General features: G+C 39.9%; 1 protein-coding gene across 1 annotated transcript; it reads left to right on the top strand.

Moving 5' to 3' along the window:
* Window positions 1–13,334: 13,334 nt before the first annotated feature.
* LOC309390092 (pepsin B-like) lies at window positions 13,335–19,342 on the top strand (the record flags this gene model as incomplete). The annotated part of the gene is made up of 7 exons (XM_081949171.1): window positions 13,335–13,390; window positions 13,644–13,797; window positions 15,513–15,630; window positions 16,755–16,876; window positions 17,858–18,057; window positions 18,898–19,020; window positions 19,165–19,342. The coding sequence occupies 7 exons, from the start codon at window positions 13,335–13,337 to the stop codon at window positions 19,340–19,342; spliced, it is 951 nt and encodes a 316-aa protein (XP_081805297.1).
* Between the last annotated feature and the right edge of the window lie 434 nt (window positions 19,343–19,776).

Below are 19,776 nucleotides of genomic sequence, written 5' to 3'. Positions count from 1 at the left end.
TCCTACAGGGAGTGATGTGTTGGTTGAACAAATACTTATTAAGTTTCTCCTGATAATCCCCGAGGCCCATCCGAGTCAACGCCTCTTTTGTCGTTCACACCATTCGTTCCGCCAGTCCACTACTTGCACGGTGAAATGGCGCAACAAAGGCATGACGTATTCCTTGATTTGCTAGGAATACCTTGAATGCAGTTGCCATAAATTGAGGCCCATTGTCCAATACCAACATGTCCGGCAACCCCTTTGTTGCAAACATTTTGTTTAATACTCTGATAACAGCATCCATCGTAGCTGACCTCAACATGGCCACCTCCAGCCATTTGGAATAGGCATCGACTTAGAAATTAGAAAAGACATTCCATTTATTGGCCCTGCAAAATCAATGTGAGGAGACCAGGGGCCTTTCAGTGTTTCCAAGTCCCGTGGTGGTGCTGCAGGAGATGCCGGTCAATTCCTGGCATGTTTGGCACAATGCTACCTACTCCGTGATGTATCTATCTATATTTGGCCACTACAGATAGCTATGAGCCAATGCCTTCATCCTTACGATCCCAGGGTGGCCTTCATGAGCAGTGATTTCCTTAGCCTTGAAGGCATCACTACCCGGTCCCCCCAGAACTGACAACCCTTTTGCACAGAAAGTTCATACTGCCTTGCACGGAATGGCTTAAACTCTACACTTTCTGTCTCTTTAGGCCATCCCCTCCACACCCAGTTTAACACTTGCATTACCATTTGATTTTTCTTGACTGGTTTGCTACTTCCGCAGCTGTAACCAGTTTTGATGGCATAGTCTCTATCAGCAATACCGATGCTCCTGGAGCTGGATCCTCCACTAGATTTGGTAGCGGACAATGGCTTAGGCCATCAGCATGGCCCAGTTCCGTGCCATGTTGATGTATAAGTCTATACTTATATGCTGCTAAAAACTCTGTCCAGTGCGTCATCCTTGGGGACAGGACCTGTGATGTTTGCCGGTCCCCTGCAATTAGTCCCAGCGGTGGTTTATGATCTGGTACTAAATCAAATTTCCTTCCATAAACATATTCATGGAATCTCTTAATACCTGCAACTGCAGCCAATGCCTCTTTAACAAGTTGGTTATAGTTCCTCTCAGCTGATGATAGCGTCCTAGAAAAGAATGCTATTGGAGGTTCATGATTGTCTGGAAGGCGATGACTTAAAATTCCCGCAACTCCAAATGGGGATGCATCGCACATCAGGACTAATGGCAGGTGTTCATTATATTGGACTAGGACACTGTTCGAGGAAATTAATTTTTTCACCCCCACAAATGTGGCCGCTTCTCTGTGTCCCCAAACCCACAGAGCCTTTTTTCCTAACAGCTGGTGTAGTGGCTTGGCCACAGATGCCTTCTGTCGCAAAAACACATTATAGAAATTGAGAAGTCCCAAGAAGGCCTGGAGTTCCATCTTATTCTTTGGTGTTGGCGCAGAATGTATTGCTTGTACTTTCTCTTTGGTAGGGTGCAATCCAGACACATCAACCAAGTAACCCAGAAACTCGATTTGATTTAATGCTACTTTACACTTTTCTTCCTCTACCTTTAGCCCAGCCTCTTGGAATCTTTGTAACACTAGTTGCAGTCATTCAAATAGTTCAGGTTTACTGGCAGCAGATATGAGCACATCATCAAAGTAGGGGAAACCCCAGGGATGCCGTGTAACAACTGTTCCATCAGGCTTTGGAACAAACCTGGGGCCACACTTACCCCAAACTGAAGGCAATGACAACAGAATGCGCCCGATGCGTTATAATAGTTTGGGCTTCTGCAGTGGCATCGTCCACAGGGAGCTGTTGGTTAGCTTGGGCCAGATTTAACTTTGCAAAAATCTTACCTTCCCCCAACGAATGTAACAAATGCTGCACCACTGGTAGCGGATATGCATTCTGTTGAAGAGCCCTTTTCAAAGTACATTTATAATCAGCAAAAATCCGGACCGACCCATCTGGTTTCACTAGCGTCACGATCAGAGTTTCCCACTTGGCGTGGTCTACCAGCTCCAGTATGCCTTGTTGAATCAATTTATTCAGTTGTTCGTCAACCTTGGCTTTAATGCAAATGGCACCCTTCTTGGTTTCATTCTTATTGGTGCCACTTTAGGGTACCCCTATATTCTCCCAACTTCCCATCAAACACATCGGCAAACTCGTTACTCAACTCTCTGATGGTCTCTCCCAGGATTTTGTGAACCCCAGTAATGCCTAACCCCAAGGCCACAAACCAATCCAGTCCCAGGAGGTTAGGCAGTGAGCCTTCTACGACAACCAATTTAAGTGGCACAGAGAAATCTTTATATTCTACGTGGAATGTTCCACTTCCTTTGATAAGGATGCTATTTCCCTGATAATTTCTCAAACGGATAAAGCTTTGCGTAAGCTTCCGCTCAGCTCTGTGTGGCAACAATCTTTGTGGGGTCTGCCAGGATACAATTTTTGTTGCCGACCCTGTATCCACTTCCATCTGGCAGGGTGATCCTGCAATACGGATGGTAATGTAATTTTACTACTTCCCAGAAACCCGGTTTGATTGCTATTGGTATTTTTATGGCGACATGTAGCTCTCGAATGGTTTCTGCCACAACCTATGCATGAGGAGGACAGCCTCCGATCCTCGGTCACTCTGTGATCCTTGTTGGCTGCCCTCAACTGATGGATGTCAGTGTGATTATCTTCCTCATCCTCAGTGTCCCCCTGCAATTCTGTCTCTCCCCGATGGACAGTTGCCTTCCTTCTAGCCGCCTGGGGGCTGCCTGACTTCTGTATCTCTTTGGTCAATCTATTCAATGATTCAGTGGCTTCCACCTCCTCTACTGCTGTTTGTAGTGTTAATGTTCGTTTTGCCAGTAATCGTCTCTGTAACCGAACATCCCGAACCCCACAGACCAATCTGTCTTGAAGGGCATCGTGTAAGTTGCTAAATTTGCAGTAGATAGTTGCCTTCTGGAGGGCCACCATATAACAGCTGATAGACTCACCCTCCACCTGGTCCCTATGGTAAAAAGCATGTCTCCTAACAATTCAAGATGGTCAGGAGGCATAATGTTCCTGCAGTTTACCCTATAATATGTTCCAAGGAACCGTCTGAAGGTGTTGGGGCGCAATGAGGGCCCTTGCTGTCTCAAACATTTCTTTTCCACAGATGCTCAAAAAAAGTGCTCATTTGCAATTATCTGTGATATTTGTATAGTCATTATCTTCTAATATACAGTCAAAAAGCATTAAGTAAGGATCCCACGTCTGTGTTTCAGGATCAAATGGTGCAAACTGTGGTGGGTTAGCTATTATCTTTCCAAAATGAAACAGTCACCATTCACATGTGCCTCTTAATTTCTGTGGCCTCTCAATTAGCCGTTCTCAGTATTGGCTCTGAGCCCAGGAATCCCCACCTTCGTCGCCAATGCAATGTTGTGCGTGGGGAACAGACGAGGAGCCACATTCCAACAATGCTGTTTATTCAAGATAGGAGCAGATTATAAACCAACATCCAGTTTATGACCGACAGCTCCTTTTAAGGGAAGCTTTCAGCCAATTAACCAATAACTTTAAAATACATCCTGCAATTGCATGGCAGTAGGAAAAGCCTCTGCTCGTGCCTGCGTGGACATAACAGTATTCCTTCATTGGATCCCCAGGCCATTTGACAGAGTCAGGTCTTCAACCTCTTGCTGAAGGATAGGAGGTGGGGACAAATCTCACCCTGGGAGGTACCATGTTCCAGGAAGTGGGTTTTAGGGCACAGAAGTCTCTTCTGGATCCCAACAATCAGAGTTCTTTGACTGACAGGATCCATAGCAGGCCATATGATGTAGAGATGCACACTGGTGGTTAAGGGCTTGAATAATCTACGAGTATAGCTTTCCTGTTTAGCTGCTTCATACTCCCTTGCTATTATTTTCAGGGTGTTTGTCCTAATGTGAAAGAGGGGAAAGGGATTATAATCTGTGGGTTTGCTTATTTTGGTAAGCCTCTCTGTCACCTCTTTCATCTTTGCATGTTGGAGACAATATACCTCCCTTGGTAGATTGTTTGATCTACAAATTGCTGATTCTGTTTCTCTAAAAAGGGAGTTGCCTTTTTATTTGGGGAAGTTTGAATCTTTTCCTGCCACTGGTATACTTGATGAAGTCTCTTCTCCAGTTGTCTGCATGTTTCCTTCCAGCGGCGGAGCATATGAAATCGACTGCTCCACTCTAGCAGGGCTGGACTGAACAGAAACGTCAGAAGAAGAAATCGGGAAAAGATTTCCAATTCAAATTAGTCTTTCTTGCTTTATTGCACATTAACAACAGTATTTGAACAAACATTTTTTAATTTAAAAACAGCCTCAGATGCAGAACTTTGACATTTCAGCATTTTAAGGAGCAAATTCAATATTTTGACATTTGGATTTTGAACATATTCACATTTAAAGGGGACCTAGAGATTTTTTTTAGTTCAATGGCCCATCTGGTGACAGAGCACCCACAACTCAGAGACAGTCTATTGTAGACATTGCAAGCACTTTCTTTCTTTCCCTCCCATTTGAGCCTTTCCCCCAGGGTTTGCAGGTCAGAATTGCCAATAAACAACAACCTTGACCCAGCTATAAATATAGAAGGAGAGGCAAACAGAGAAGTTCAGAAGCAAAGGGAGAAAAAAAAGACAGCAGAAGGAATGGACCTCCAGAGAAAGGAATGGGGAAAAGAACTACTTCAAAAGGAGCAAGATCGCCACCTGATGGCTGTTAAATGTAACAACAGAGAAGAAAAAATAGATAAGTAGAAGAACATGATGTTTAAGAAGAAAACGTCAATGTATATTAGATAGTAATAGAGAACTATGTTGTAAAGTGTAGATAGAGTTCCTCAAAGTGGTCAATATTAACTCCCAATGGCTCAGTGGAACTATCTTATTATTTGTAGCGCTATTATTTAAAGTAATATTTATTACATTATTTAATTATGAGTACAGTATCCCAAAACTTTCTCATACAATTAAAGACCTTAATAAAGCAGGATTCCAATTCACAGAATAAAGTTTACAGTATGCACATTGCAGCAAATATGACAGCATGCTTTCACAGATCTCTAAATGAAATATATGGCAATTGGACAGGTATCTTCTAACAGTTTCTTAAACTTGTACATTGAAATCAACACTGAACAGGTTCTAAAGTTAGAAGTATTTAAAATACATAAATACATATTAAAAATACTTAAAGAATTAAAGTGTGACTTTATAATTTCCCTCTCTCTTTCTCATCATGTACTAATGAACACATTAAATAAAAGATAGAATTCTTTATTGGCGAAGTGTGATTGGACACACAAGGAATTTGTCTTTGGTGTATATACTCTCAATGTACATAAGGAGAATACAATATAATTCAGTGACATGCAGTCAGGGGAGGCAGGGGAGGCAGAGCCTCACCACTGTCAATCATGAAAAGGAAAAAAAATGTAAACGGGAAAAGGCGAGTGCTGAAGTGAGGTTAGCTAGCTCACCGTGAATGACTGCCTGTTTAAAAAAGCCTCTAAAGCTCTGAGCTCTGCCGCGAGGGAAAGAAAGCGCTTTAGTCAGTGGGGTGTCAGGGGAGAGGATAGAATGCTCAGGCATTCTCTCCTCCTCTCCCCCACACCCCGCTGACTAAAGCGCTTTCTTTTGCCCGCCTTAGCTCTTCCGCGGGCAAAAGAAAGCGTTTTAGTCGGGTGTCCGGAGAGAGGAGAGAATGCTCAGGCATTCTCTCCTCCTCTCGCCCACACCCCGCTGTCTAAAGCGCTTTCTTTCGCACGCCTGAACTCTTCCGCGGGTGAAAGAAAGCGTTTTAATCGGGTGTCCGGGGAGAGGAGAGAATGCTCAGGCATTCTCTCCTCCTCTCGCCCACACCCCGCTGACTAAAGCGCTTCCTTTCGCCCGCCTGAGCTCTTCCACGGGCGAAAGAAAGCACTTTAGTCAGTGAGGTGTCGGGCGAGAGGAGGAGAGATTCTATCCTCTCCCCTGACACCCCACTGCCTAAAGCGCTTTCTTTCACCCCTGGCACAGCTCAGGCAGGTGGACGCTCAGAGCCCCTGGAGCCCGTGCATCCCTCACAGCTCCTGTCATCCCGTCTGGCAGGCGCCACCTGCCCGGGAAGCAGCTGAGCTGGGAAGTCCTGGCCGGCAGTTTGGCTTCCAGAGCGGGCGGTGCGGGCTCCGGTGGGCTCCTCTGGGCTCCCACCTTCCCAAAGCGCGTCCCTGTTTTTGCGGAAAGCAAAAGAATGGAGAAGAAACAGGGAAGCTTCGGGTGGGAAATGAGGCCATGGAAGAGAGTTTTGCCCTTTGCTGGTGAACATGGATCGGTCTTGCGCCCATCCTGGAGAGATCCCACCCTGGGCTGGCTTTCAGAGACGTGAAAGGCTCTTTCCTCAGGCGGGCATCTTTTCCAATGAAATAGATCGAGACAGGAAGATCATTTTATTACATTTGAACGTTTTGACTAAAACGGATTCTCTCATTCAAGGAGGGAACCCAAAGACCATCTTTCCGTCCCTTTTATCAAAGAAAATGTCATTGGACAGGGCAAAAATAACTCCTCCTTTGCCCTAGAAATCAGCTACATGGAATTAAACACTATAATCTAACTTCTGTGTGTGTGTGTGTGTGTGTGTGTGTGTGTTTGTGTGTTTGAGAGGGGGGAGGGGGGAGAGTGGGAGGAAGGAGGGGAAGGTAAAAGAAAAAGAAAAAGAAGGAAGAAAACCTATTTAAATAAGTTTAAAGCTGTTGCTTTAAATCGGAACTGAGCATGCCTGGCTGTGGAATTCTGGGAGTTGAAGTCCACAAGTCTAAAAAAATTGCTGCCTCACTAGCCATAAACTTCACCGCACGTCACTGCAATACATTCATCAAGAATAAAAAGATACAACACTTAGTGATAGTCAAGGTTACTAATAAGCGATCACATTGTATTAGGAAACAATTAAAAACAATATAAATTGAAAGATACAAGCAATATGGTTATAGTCATAAGTTGGAAGAGATAGATATAGTAAGGAAGACAAAAATAATAGTAATACAGTCTTAGTAAATTATTTGACAGTGTCGTGGGAATTAGTTGTTAAGTAGAGTAATGGCATTCGGGGGAAAAACTGTCCTTGTGTTTAGTTGTTCTGGTGTGCAGTGCCCTATAGCGTCGTTTTAAGGGTAGAAATTGAAACAATTTATGTCCAGGATGTGAGGGGTCTTTGGATATTTTCACAGCCCTCTTTTTGACTCGTACATTATATCTCAATGGAAGGCAGGTTGGTAGCAATTGTTTTTTCCGCAGTTCTAATTATCTATTGAAGTCTGTGTTTGTCTTGTTTGGTTGCAGAGTCAAACTAGACAGCTGTAGACGTGCAGATGACAGACTCAATAATTCCTCTGTAGAACTGAATCAGCAGCTCTTTGGGCAGTTTGAACTTTCTGAGTTGGCGCAGAAAAAACATTCTCTGTTGTGCTTTTTTGATGATGTTTTTGATGTTAGGTGTCCATTTTAAGTCTTGAGATATGATAGAACCTAGTAACTTGAAGGACTCTACTGTTGACACTGTGTTATCTAAGAGGTGGTAGCATAGGAGATTTTCTTCTGAAATCCACCACCATTTCTACAGTTTTGTGTGTATTTAGTTCAAGATTGTTCTGGTTCAGTGGTGGGGTTCAATTTTTTTTTACTATCGGTTCTGTGAGTGGGCTTTGTGGGCATGGTGTGGCTTTGTGGGCGTGGCAGGTGAAGGATACTGCAAAATCCCCATTCCCTCCCCACCCCACTAACCTGCTTTACAGCTCCATTCTCCTGTTCAAGGTAACAAAAGAAGGTCAGCTGGGAGACTGGGAGGCAGTGGGGGCGGGGCCAGCCTATTTGCCAGTTCTCTGAACTACTCAAAATTTCCGCTACTAATTCTCCAGAACCGGTCAGAACTGGCTGAATACCACCTCTATTCTGGTTGCACCACAAGGCTAGTTGTTCAACCTCCTGTCTGTATGAATAAGATATCTCGTCTTTCAAACATGGATCAACCAGAAAGACTAGGGTTGAACTTAACACAATTTAATATCAAACATTTACAATAAAATGCCTTGAAATTTGTTTTAATGAAAAGGTTATTTATAAACAGTGCATTAGTGAATGAATTAATGATCTCAAATTAATGGGATTTAGTAAATTAAGATTTCAATAGTTCTACTTATGCTTGGATCCAACTCTTTATCAATTAGCATAGTTCCCAAGGTTATCTGGCTTTGACTTACTTATTTTTGATAATTGTTGAACTCAAACAGAAACTGAACTTGCTAAGTACTTGTCACAGCAGCTAATTTGTCCTTTATTACTTCTGAAACATTTGAGAACAGCTTTCAAGGGAGCTGATTATATTATGGCTAATTGATAACTTATCACAGATTTTCTTTGTTATTTTCTTAACAAAACTTTTAAAATCACTCAACTTCTTTTGTTTTGTTTTTTTAAAAGCTTAGGGCACATACATTTGAATCTAATTTAAAAATTGCCCTTCTATCCAACACAACAAAACAAATGTAGATTTTTGGTATGAATAATCATATAGGTAACCAAAAGTAAACAAAAAAATTCAAGAGAGGGCAGCTATTGGGAAGAGAAAGCTAGGGACACAACAGTAATAACTCTGCATGCAATTTCTGGATCATATTGATGAAGACCCTGTACATCATGAAGTGGGTGATTCTGACATTGATTTATCTCCATCTATCAGAGGAAGTGGAGGGTGTGTGTGTTTCTATCAATTGCGATAGGACTAAGGATCTATCAAGGTTGGCCAACTGAGGATAATTTCATGGCAAAGTTATAATCTTATTTTTTTAATCTTATGTCAAAATTAAAGCATAAGGCTTTGTGAATGTATTTTTTTCTATTTCATACAGTTCCTTGTTTTAATAGCAACTAGCAAGTTTTGACATTAGCAATTTTCAGTGACAATGTAGAGGTGATCAAAAAGGAGGCAAGAGTAGCACAGAAAGGATAAGGAATATATGCTTCTAGCTGATCCTGAAGGGGTTTTTTTGTATTCTGTGCAAAAGAAAGAAAATCCCTCTAGGATACTCCCCCACCCCCAGAAAGAAAAAGAGATGCTGGAGGAAGGAGGGAAGGAAGGAGGAAGGAGGAACCTTTCAAGAAAATGTGAAGAGAAAAGGCATGTTGGAGTAATTCCTGAAGAAATAAATGGTTCATCCTGCTCTGAAATGCTACTGAATCCGAACTGGCATTTCTTATTAACTAATAACAAATGTTTGTGAAGATTAAAAAATACAGATTCATAACCTTTTAAAAAAAGATGATTTTTGTGATTTAGGAAATCAATGAACTCATTAATTAGTTGTTGAACTCAACAAATATAAGGTATAATTTAACATCTCATTCATGAGGTAAGATTCTCCAAGCTGACACTGTCCAGATGTGTTAAACAACAGTTCCCATATTTCCTAATCAGCCACTGGTTGTTAGCTTTCAGAAAAATGAATTGAATAACCATTGCATGCATTCAGAGATTGATGTCACTGGAACATCCTTTTCCTTTTCATTATATCAGTGATGGGTTTTCCCCCCTATGACACTCCAATTGAACTATTGTTTCTATCTCTGATATTATATGAATAGTCAGATTGACAGACTGGTAACAGAGAATATCAAAGATGGATTTAATTTCCATATTACAATTTGTTCTATTTAAAAATGATGTGTTCCTGGATATTCTTGATACGCATTGAATTATTTTCCCAGTAGATCTTTTTGAACAACAGCTATTGTAGAACTGAGAGTGAGACCATGCTCATAAAGAAAGGTGGTAAGAAAATAATTTCCCCAGAATATTAAAAAAATAGAAATCATATAATTATGTAAATAAACTGACTTTATAAATCTTCCCTGAATGTTTAAGGCTCTTACTTTTTAATCCCTTCAGAAAGAACTCCAGAGCTAAAAGTCTGTAGAGATTCTCAGTCATCCAGGTCATGGTTGTCCCAAAGGTGCTTTTTCAGGAGGCAACTGGACTTTCTTGTTTTTCTCTGAAGACGTTTTGCTTCTCGTCCAAGAAGCTGCTGTGAGAGCTGAAGAAGTTTCTTGGATGAGAAGCGAAATGTCTTCAAAGAAAAACAAGAAAGTCCAGTTGCCTCCTGAAAAAGCACCTTTGGGAACTCCAGAACTAGTTTTCTGTTCATCTGTTTCTGTAATTGAAAACTTTAGCATAGCTTCACTGTTCTTTAGAAGGACTGAAGCTCAAATACTTTGGCCACCTAATGAGAATGGAAATCTCATTGGAAAAGACACTGACGTTGGCAAAGATTTAAGACAAAAGGAAAAGGGGACGGCAAAGGATTAGATGGCATGAGAGTGTCATTGGCTCAATGAACATGAATTTTGGCAAATTTCGGGAGACAGTGACCCATGGAATTGTGAAGAATCAGACATGACTTAGCAATTGCACAACAACAAAAGTAAATAACACATTTACCCAGCTTGTCCTTGATGTATAAATTGATTACTTACAACAGGATCGGTCCATTTTATAAAGCAGTTTATCTATTTTCCCCCTCCAAAAAGATAGGCAATAGAAAGCACAGTAATTTCTGTTATGGAATTCTGCTCCATTTTTTTCTTATCAGAAAATGTCAAAAACAAACACTATTTTCTTATTCTACCGTATCAAACTGTAATTCCAAATCAGTCTGGATCCTTAAACCCATATTTATTTTATCACATTCATTAGATTTGTATCCTGCTTTTATTACCTTATTAACATTTAATTTTTAATTAACTTTCTGAAATCCATATTCTGGGCATTCTTTTGCTGTTTAATCGAAAAATGTATCTGTTTCAAAGATTCTTAAAATCAAATTTGTACCATCTTCTTCTAAGGGCGAAGGGGACTCATCCAATGAATACAGAAAAATCTTGCTGATCTGAAAGTCTTTGTCTCTCCAATAGAACAACAACAACAACAATAATAAAAAGAAATCCAAAGAGTGATTAGGAAATGAGGCTTGGTAGAGTGGTCACCATGATGTAGAAAAGATGTGGAGACTCTAGAAAGAGTGCAGAGAAGAGCAACAAAGATGATTAGGGGACTGGAGACTAAAACATATGAAGAACGGTTGCAGGAACTGGGTATGTTTAGCTTAAGAGAAAGAAGGACTAGGGGAGGCATGATAGCAGTGTTCCAATATCTCAGGGGTTGCCACAAAGAAGAGAGAGTCAAACTATTCTCCAAGGCACCTGAGGGTAGAACAAGAAGCAATGGGTGTAAACAAATCAAGAAGAGAAGCAACTTAGAACTGAGGATAAATTTCCTGACAGTTAGAACAATTAATCAGTGGAACAGCTTGCCTCCAGAAGTTGTGAATGCCCCAACACTGGAAGTCTTTAAGAAGATGTTTGATAGCCATTTTTCTGGAATGGTATAGGGTTTCCTGCTTAGGCAGGGGGTTGGACTAGAAGACTTCCAAGGTCCCTTCCAACTCTGCTATTGTATTGTATTGTATTGTATTGTATTGTATTGTATTGTATTGTATTGTATTGTATTGTATTGTATTGTATTGTATGTCCGTCAAAGGCTGTGTTGCAGGGATGAGTTTGGTAGCATCCTATCTCCCAACTGCTCATAAGCTACCCACAGAATAGAGGTGGGTTTCTATCGGTTCACATCAGTTTGGGTGAACCGGTAGTGGTAATTTGGCCTCGGTCGCAGAACCTGCAGCAACCCAGGCTGGCCACGCCCCTGAACCAGTTCCCCAGGCACCATTGCTGGCATGTTTTTTAGTAGTTTTTCATGTTCTTTGCGCATGTGCAGAACAATTTACGGTGAAGTGTGCATGCACGCCAAGTGCACATCTGGTCTGTGCACATGCGAAGCAAAACCGGTAGCAACACTGGTAGGAACCCACCCCTGCCACAGAATGACAATTTTTGTAGTCTACTCAAGAAAATTGGTTATCTGGAAATGTGAATCATCTCAACAATCTCTCCTTCCTTTGGAGAGCTTTTCCTGGACTGGATCCTGCACCCAGGAATGATGTCCTTGCAAATACAATCTTGTAATTCAGTGGGATGTCAGCTCACCATGGGCTCAGTGGAAGTCATTGTGTAGTATACTAATCTATGATTGCTAAAGAAAAATGTGGAAATCTAGAATAGTAGTTCAGCTTATGTTTCTCACAGATAAATGAAATGTGAAAAATGTTTTTATAAAGTATATGAAGGACTAGCAGAAAATGTGAATTGGAAACATTTCTGGCACATTGCTCCAGTTAAGAATCTGGGGTTCTTTTATGTTCACAACTGGGAATGGAAGGATGAATTGACACAGTCATGTTCTGGAATATCAACTTTCATGCAGGACAGAACCACCATGCAGTTTTCCAAGGTTCAACAAAAAAATTAGCAAACATAAGCTGAGAATTCTAAAACATAATTCAATCAAAAGTAATATTATCCAACCTTACTAGAGCAACTGGGATTATTCATTCATTTTCCATTAGTTCTTAAAACAATGGGAGTAGCTTCCAAGGAAATGATTATAGTTTTTCCATTTTGATATATTACCATCAGGGGTGGGTTCCTGCCAGTTCTAACCTCTTCTATAGAAGATGTTCCACAAATCTACAGTGCCAGTTAGAACCGGTTCCAGCGCCCTCCCCCTGCCCATCCGCACATCATCAAGATAAAGAGCAAGAGAAGGAATTCTGGGAGTTGAAGTCCACAAGTCTTAAAGCTGTCAAGTTTGAACACCCCTGGGTTTTTTTTCTAAAGTATTAGGGGTGCAAGGGTCTTGTAATTTGACAGCTTAAGACTTGCACACTTCAATGCCAGAGTTCCTGAGCCAACATTTTGGTTGCTGAGCAAGAGCGTTGTTAAGTGAGTTTCACCACATTTTACAAGTTGGCCACACCCATCCAGTCACATGGCCGGCAAGCCACTACCACAAAGCAGGCTACACCTACAGGAAGAGGTTCTAAAAAATTTTGAAACCCACCACTGATTACCATGTATTATTTTTGCTAGTAGGTAATGCTTTGTGAAGCCAAATTCTATTTGTCTTTTATTTAACATCAAGGGCAAAAATTCAATTGAAAGTAATTCAAACAGTGGAAAATTAATTCCTATTATCCGTAAGAAAAGGTATGTTGGCATTGGCTTAGTAAGATTAAAGAGAGAGATAAGGGGCATAAGAACAAAGAGATTAAATAGCCGAGAACAGTTGCCTTGGATATAAAAGTGGAGTCTCAGTAGCCTAGCTGTTGGCAAAATTTTTGGATTCCCTGAGATAATTCCCCAAGAAGCAAAGTATCATGAAGTGGTTGATCCTGGCATTAGTTTATGTCCACCTGTCAGAAGGTTTTCATAGGTGAGTCTCTCAGCTAAGACCATACATTAAATGAGAATAGAATTGAAACAATCTAAAGCACATCGCTTTTAGTCAAAAAATAATGGCAAAATTATGTTTTTATCATTCCATGGCAAGGTTTAGTATTCCTGCTTCTTCACTTAATCACTTGTTTGTGTAGTACTTGTTTGATGGGATATTATTGTAACAAAAATATTAAAAGTAGATAGTTGTGATAGTGACGAATATTCTGGCTATCTTTCTTGGTATGTAGAATCATTCTGAAGAAAGGAAAATCCATTCGTGAAAATATGAGAGAGAAGGGAGTGTTGGAAGAATTTTTGGAAAAATACCACATTGATCCTGGATTAAAATATCAGTTTAATAAATTCAGTGCTACATATGAACCAATGACCAATTATTTGGACGTGAGTATTTAAACCACAGAAATCTGTATTTTCCTTTCCTTCATCTGACTTTGTAACTCTAGCATTCAAATTTATTATTGGCACATTGTGATAGCTCTTCTCAGAACCAATCAATAGGATGTTATTTATGTATAATGAAGTATCACTTAATTATTTCATCTTTCCTTTCTCCTATGAGAAATTATAAATTGATTGCTAATGCCTGAGTTCAGGAAAGAACTCAATCCATTTATTTATTTAAGTCATTTTTTTATGTTACCTGATTATTCAGCAACATATTTTTCAGATTAATATTTTTTTGCTGGACATTATTTTTTCTGATTATTATTCAGCAAAAATAATTCTCTGCATTTTTATGTGACACATGCCAATCACAAACATGTGATTGTACCACTGTTTCTGACAATAATACCCAGATATGCCTGTCGTGTTAAAGAGTAACTTAATGTAATATGTATTTGGGATAGTTTTTTTTACTATGACTGATGAGCATTCTGGGTTAGGGTTGCAATTTCTCTTTATTGTTTTACTCCAATTGAATAAAAGACAGCAACCAGGCAAGCAGTACGTGCATAACTTACTCTGAAAGAAGTGTGATAAGTCTACAACTGGAAAAATAAAACTATTTACTTTTGAGTAAGTCACATTAGGGACACGGTGGCTCAGCGGTTAAGATGCTGAGCTTGTTGATCGGAAAGGTCGGCAGTTTGGTGGTTTGAATCCCTAGTGCCGCAGAATTGAGTGAGCTCCCATCACTTGTCCCAGCTTCTGCCAACCTAGCAATTCGAAAGCACATAAAAATGCAAGTAGAAAAATAGGAACCACCTTTGGTGGGAAGGTAACAGTGTTCCATGCGACTTCAGCGTTTAGTCATGCCGGCCACATGACCACGAAGATGGCTCTTTGGCTTTGAAATGGAGATGAGCACCACTGCCTAGAGTCGGGAATGACTAGCACAGTGGTTCTCAATCTGTGGGTCGGGACCCCTTTGGGGGTCGAACGACCCTAAAAACAGGGGTTGCCTAAGACCATCAGAAAACACATATTTTCGATGGTCTTAGGAACCGAGACACCAATTTTATAGTTGGGGGTCACCACAACATGAAGAACTGAATTAAGGGTTGCGGCATTGGGAAGGTTGAGAACCACTGGACTAAAACATATGTGTAGGGAAAATCTTTACCTTTACCTCACGTTGGATCCAAACACTATGTTTGATAGTAACAAGAAAACTTGGTTTAAAGCATCATACAGTACAGTGTACACTCTTCAATGAAGACATAACCAAAATTTGGTTTATTTGTCCATTTCATACTCACTAAAAAGATAAACAACCCTTCAGATTTTAAAATGTTTTTTCTCTTTTTCATGGAGAATGGGCAATGTGAGAATAGGAAAAAGAACCCTGTTTCCTAGGGCTGCCAAGATCCGGAGACTGTTAGACAACCAAAAACACTGCACTGTGCCTTTTTGCTGTCATTTTGTAGTCATCTGAATGTTTGTAGCCCAAAACAGGTTATTGTAGTCACAGAGGTACTTTTGAGGTCCCACTAGATGGGAACATTTCAGAGAAGGGACTGGAGGATGTCTCTCCTATTTGATCTCAAAGACCGGCAGGTACTGCCAGGGAGCAGTAGTCCCTTACTTATTTATGGTAGTTACCAGTATTCCAAAGTTTTTGTGAAACCTGTCTCACAAATATTTTCGTTTGACAGTCTTTTTACTTTGGAAAAATAACCATTGGGACTCCACCACAAGATTTTCTTGTTCTTTTGGATACTGGCTCTGGTGTTCTGTGGGTACCTTCTACATATTGCACAACAAAGGCCTGTGGTGAGTAGTCCACTCCCTTGCTGAATGTTTTGAATGTCTGCTTCTAGAGAAAATATTTATTTTTTATCAAAAACCAAATATATTTCCCCTTATTTTAAACCATTTATACCTTGTCGATTGGTTAAGGAACCCTTTCTGGGTTGCAGATCAGTGGTGGGATTCAAAATTTTTTACTACCAGTTCTGTGGGTGTAGCTTTGTGGGTGTGAATTTGTGGGCATGGCAGGGGAAGGTTACTGCAAAATCCCCTTTCCCTCCCCACCCCACTAACCTGCTTTCCAGCTCTGTTCTCCTGTTCAGGGCAACAAAAGAAGATCGTCTGGAAGGCAATGGGAGTGGGGCTAGCCTATTTGCCGGTTCTCCGAACTACTCAAAATTTCCACCACTGGTTCTCCAAACCATGCCAGAATTGGCTGAATACCACCTCTGTTGCAGACCCCAACTCAGCCTTCTAGTCAGTAAGTGGCTCACTGAAGGGACCGGAGCTGAAAATTTAGGCTCTTTCCCCCCACCATTTTAGGTGATTTGAGGCGGTAGGAATTAAACAAGTTTACCTGATTATGGTCTTACCTGCACCCTTATCTTTTAAAAAAAATAGTTGGTAGCTACAGTACAGTATTGGATTTTCCATTTCATAACTGCATATTTCATTTGCCAGGGCAAAAATGACAAGATTATGAGGGAAAAACAATCAAAATTCTAAGTGTGTGATTGGCCCAAAATGACCAGAGCCATGATCAGCTCCACACATAAAGGTTTTTCACTGGAAGTGCACTTCCTAATACCTTGGGGGATTATTTTAAAATGCTGAACGTTGTCATGTTGCCCATAGTTTTGCTTTGATTTGGGTCTACAAAAGAGGACATCTTGACCTGTACTAATAAGGTTGTTTCTTAACCATGTCTTTTTGGAAAAATGCCTCTTTCAAACTCTTTCTACCACCCTACCATTTCAGTGTGGGCAATTTTTTTGATGTGGACTTTTCCTACAACATGAGAGAATGAAAAAGTGTGGGCTAGTAGTGAAGTAGAGTGTAGATCTGTTGTGATTTAAGTATAAAGAAAAAGATTTTTCACTACACATAGAGCAAAGCTTCTACTCTATTTGTTCTTGGTTTTTTTGTAGAAAACCACAATGCCTTTAACCCAAGACTGTCATCTACTTATTACAGCAATAATGAACAAACTTACATCCTGAGATATGGATCTGGTAACTTGAGTATAATGCTAGGTTATGATACTGTGCGGGTGAGTGGATTTTAACCAAGTTGTTAGTAATTGATTCCTTAACTATGCAACACTGATTAATTCATTAGAATTAGCTCTTATTATTTACATTTACATTTATTTAGGGGGCCAATGCATAAAATAAGCATTAAAATGACCATGTCTAAAGAGAATAAACATAATGGAAGTAAATTGGTATCATAATAAAAGCTATAGAAACAGTGTTCTGATTAAAATAACATATTAATCTAACACTGAGGGTCCAACATTAGATTAACCATCACTATTTCTAAAATGGATGCAAGGAAGGGACTAGCAAAGTTTCCAGGGAGAGGGTGCTATTACAAAAAGTCTGGTCTTGTAGTTCTCACCAGCTCTATGTTTTTTTGGGTATAATGTCAATAAAATAAAATAACCTTGAAATCTTGTAGGGATGAATTATGGCAATCAGATACCTGACACCATTGGTGGGCATAGCTAGCATATTTGCTAAAGATGATAGAATGCATTTGGGACAATGACTAATTATGTGGTAGAATATTAATGAGATTCTACCACATCTTTATCATATAATCAGGGTATCTCTTATCAGCATCTGCAGGGGAGTAAGAAAAAAAGGCGATATAACAGAACTGCAGCAAGCAAAGCCCTGCTCCATTCGTATTTGTGATCAGCAACAAAAACACAACATCTTGATTCTTTTATCACTTCCCACAGACAATTCTGTTTTCACATATGGATAACCTCAACTTTTAGCAAGCCACCACTGCCCTTGCTGGACAGTGGCAAGCTATTCCCATGCTATTGCAAAGAAAATGATATTGAAGTCACCAGAAATCGAGCTTGACTAAGACATTATGCTCACCATACTGTATATCTTTATTATAGAATCACAGAATCATTATCTTTATGATAAAGATATGCAAATTTCAAGAGAAAGTTCAGAGTTGTTTCAATGCTATGAACTACAAGTGAAATCCATTTTTCAATCTTCTCTCTCAGATCCAGAATATTGTAGTTCAAAACCAACAGTTTGGATTGAGTGTGGAGGAACCCAACTATCCCTTCTACTATAGTGACTTTGATGGGATTTTGGGTTTGACCAATCCTACTCCAAATACCGTGGGATCATACACACTCTTGCGCCAGATGATGAGTCAAAACCAGATTTCTGAACCCATTTTTAGCTTTTACTTCTCACGGTAAGATTAACCGCATTATATTTGTGCCATAGCATGTACCAGTAAGTATAATTATGGTTTTCTTCCAGAATGAGTTACCTGGAATACAGCAATTTGCTTGTATTCCATGGCTCAATCCCATCATCACAAATATAATCAAGTTCAACATTCCAGCAATGAATGATATTGAAAGAGAGGGGAAGCATCAGGATAAGAAAGAGGTCTAAAATTATTTTTGAATTAAATCATTGCTGATTTAAAAACTTATGTTGTTAAGTGCAAGCAACCAGAACAGGTTCTAAGGTTTAAGTCAAGAAGTTTGTTTATTGTTGATTCACCAGTTCTACAGAGATCCCCACCTTTTCTTGGGAAAGCCTGATTTAATCCTACATGTTTAATCTCATACACTCCCCCCCCCCTTAGAGTCGAAGGTGTAGAGTGTATCTCTTAACTCCTCCTATTGGGACCTCCCTCATTTCAGCTGTTGATTCCACCACATGTAGTAAGGATTACTTTAGTCGCACTATGAGTATAAGAAGAAGACTTGTACCCTCATTTGCACCTCTAATTATATATTATATTATGCAGCAGCTCTGCTACGAATGGAGGGAGAAACATTCAGATTGTCTCTATTTTACATTCAATGTTAAATGCAGCATTTACTAATGAGTGACATTGAATTGACCATGCCCACACAGTCACTGGACCCCGCTACCAAGCCATGCCCACAGAACCGGTAGTAAAAAAATTTAAATTTCACCACTGTCCTAGGGTTATTTACTCTATACAAAAAGACCACAAGCAGATGAGAAGCTATATCTAAAACTCTTTCTTTTGCCCATTTTTTCTCTTTCCTCTCAGCCAACCAACTGTTCAGTATGGAGGAGAACTTATATTGGGAGGCATTGACCCCCAAATGTACACTGGGAAAATTACCTGGGCCCCTGTGACTGAACAGGTTCAGTGGCAGATCGGTATAGAAGAGTAAGTGATATTTTTTCTTCCTGACCCACCTGAGCTATGTGTAGATTAAGAATCCATAGGCTTTTATTTATTTTACCAATTGTAGTCTGCTTTAGTTGTTTGCAACAGTTTTAGTAATATTCTGTCTTCTTATTGTTTCTATAGATTTTCTATTGGCAACAAGGCTACTGGCTGGTGCAGTGAAGGCTGCCAGGGCATTGTAGACACGGGAACATTTTTGCTAACTATCCCACAACAATATTTAACGGATTTCCTTCAGGCTGTAAATGCTGCTAACGATGGTTCAGTAAGTAGAGGAAAGAATCTTGAACAAATTTTGTGATCGTTCAGGGAACTGTTACTATTACGAATAGAGAAATCTATTAATTTTGATTTCATGCAGTTCCTCATTTTCTTATTCTTATGTTTGTTTTGGCTGATTTCCACAACAGGATATGAACTTGTTTTAGGTTCATTTAAAACATCTACGTGAACATTTATATGCATTTTGGGGTATTTACTCCAAAATAATAGGGGGTTGGGGTGTTGCATTCTATTCCTTACAACATACCTTTTTGTGCACACTTGAACATGGTTGAGCTACAACAATATAGAATACAATTTTTTAAATTGCAAAAAAAAAAAGTTTTGCTAGCAGTTTGTAAGTAAGCTCAGAAGTATAAAATTTAAGCCTACTCAAAAGAATGCAAAAATAATAATTTTTTTCTGTCACTCTAGTGGCCATAAATAATCTGAATATCATTTTATTGACCCAAA

This window comes from Natrix helvetica (genome assembly GCF_964273705.1).
Source record: "Natrix helvetica genome assembly, chromosome: 3".
NCBI lineage: Eukaryota > Metazoa > Chordata > Lepidosauria > Squamata > Natricidae > Natrix > Natrix helvetica.
The sequence above is the reverse complement of the archived record's forward strand: the minus strand, read 5'-3'. Positions and strand labels throughout refer to the sequence as shown.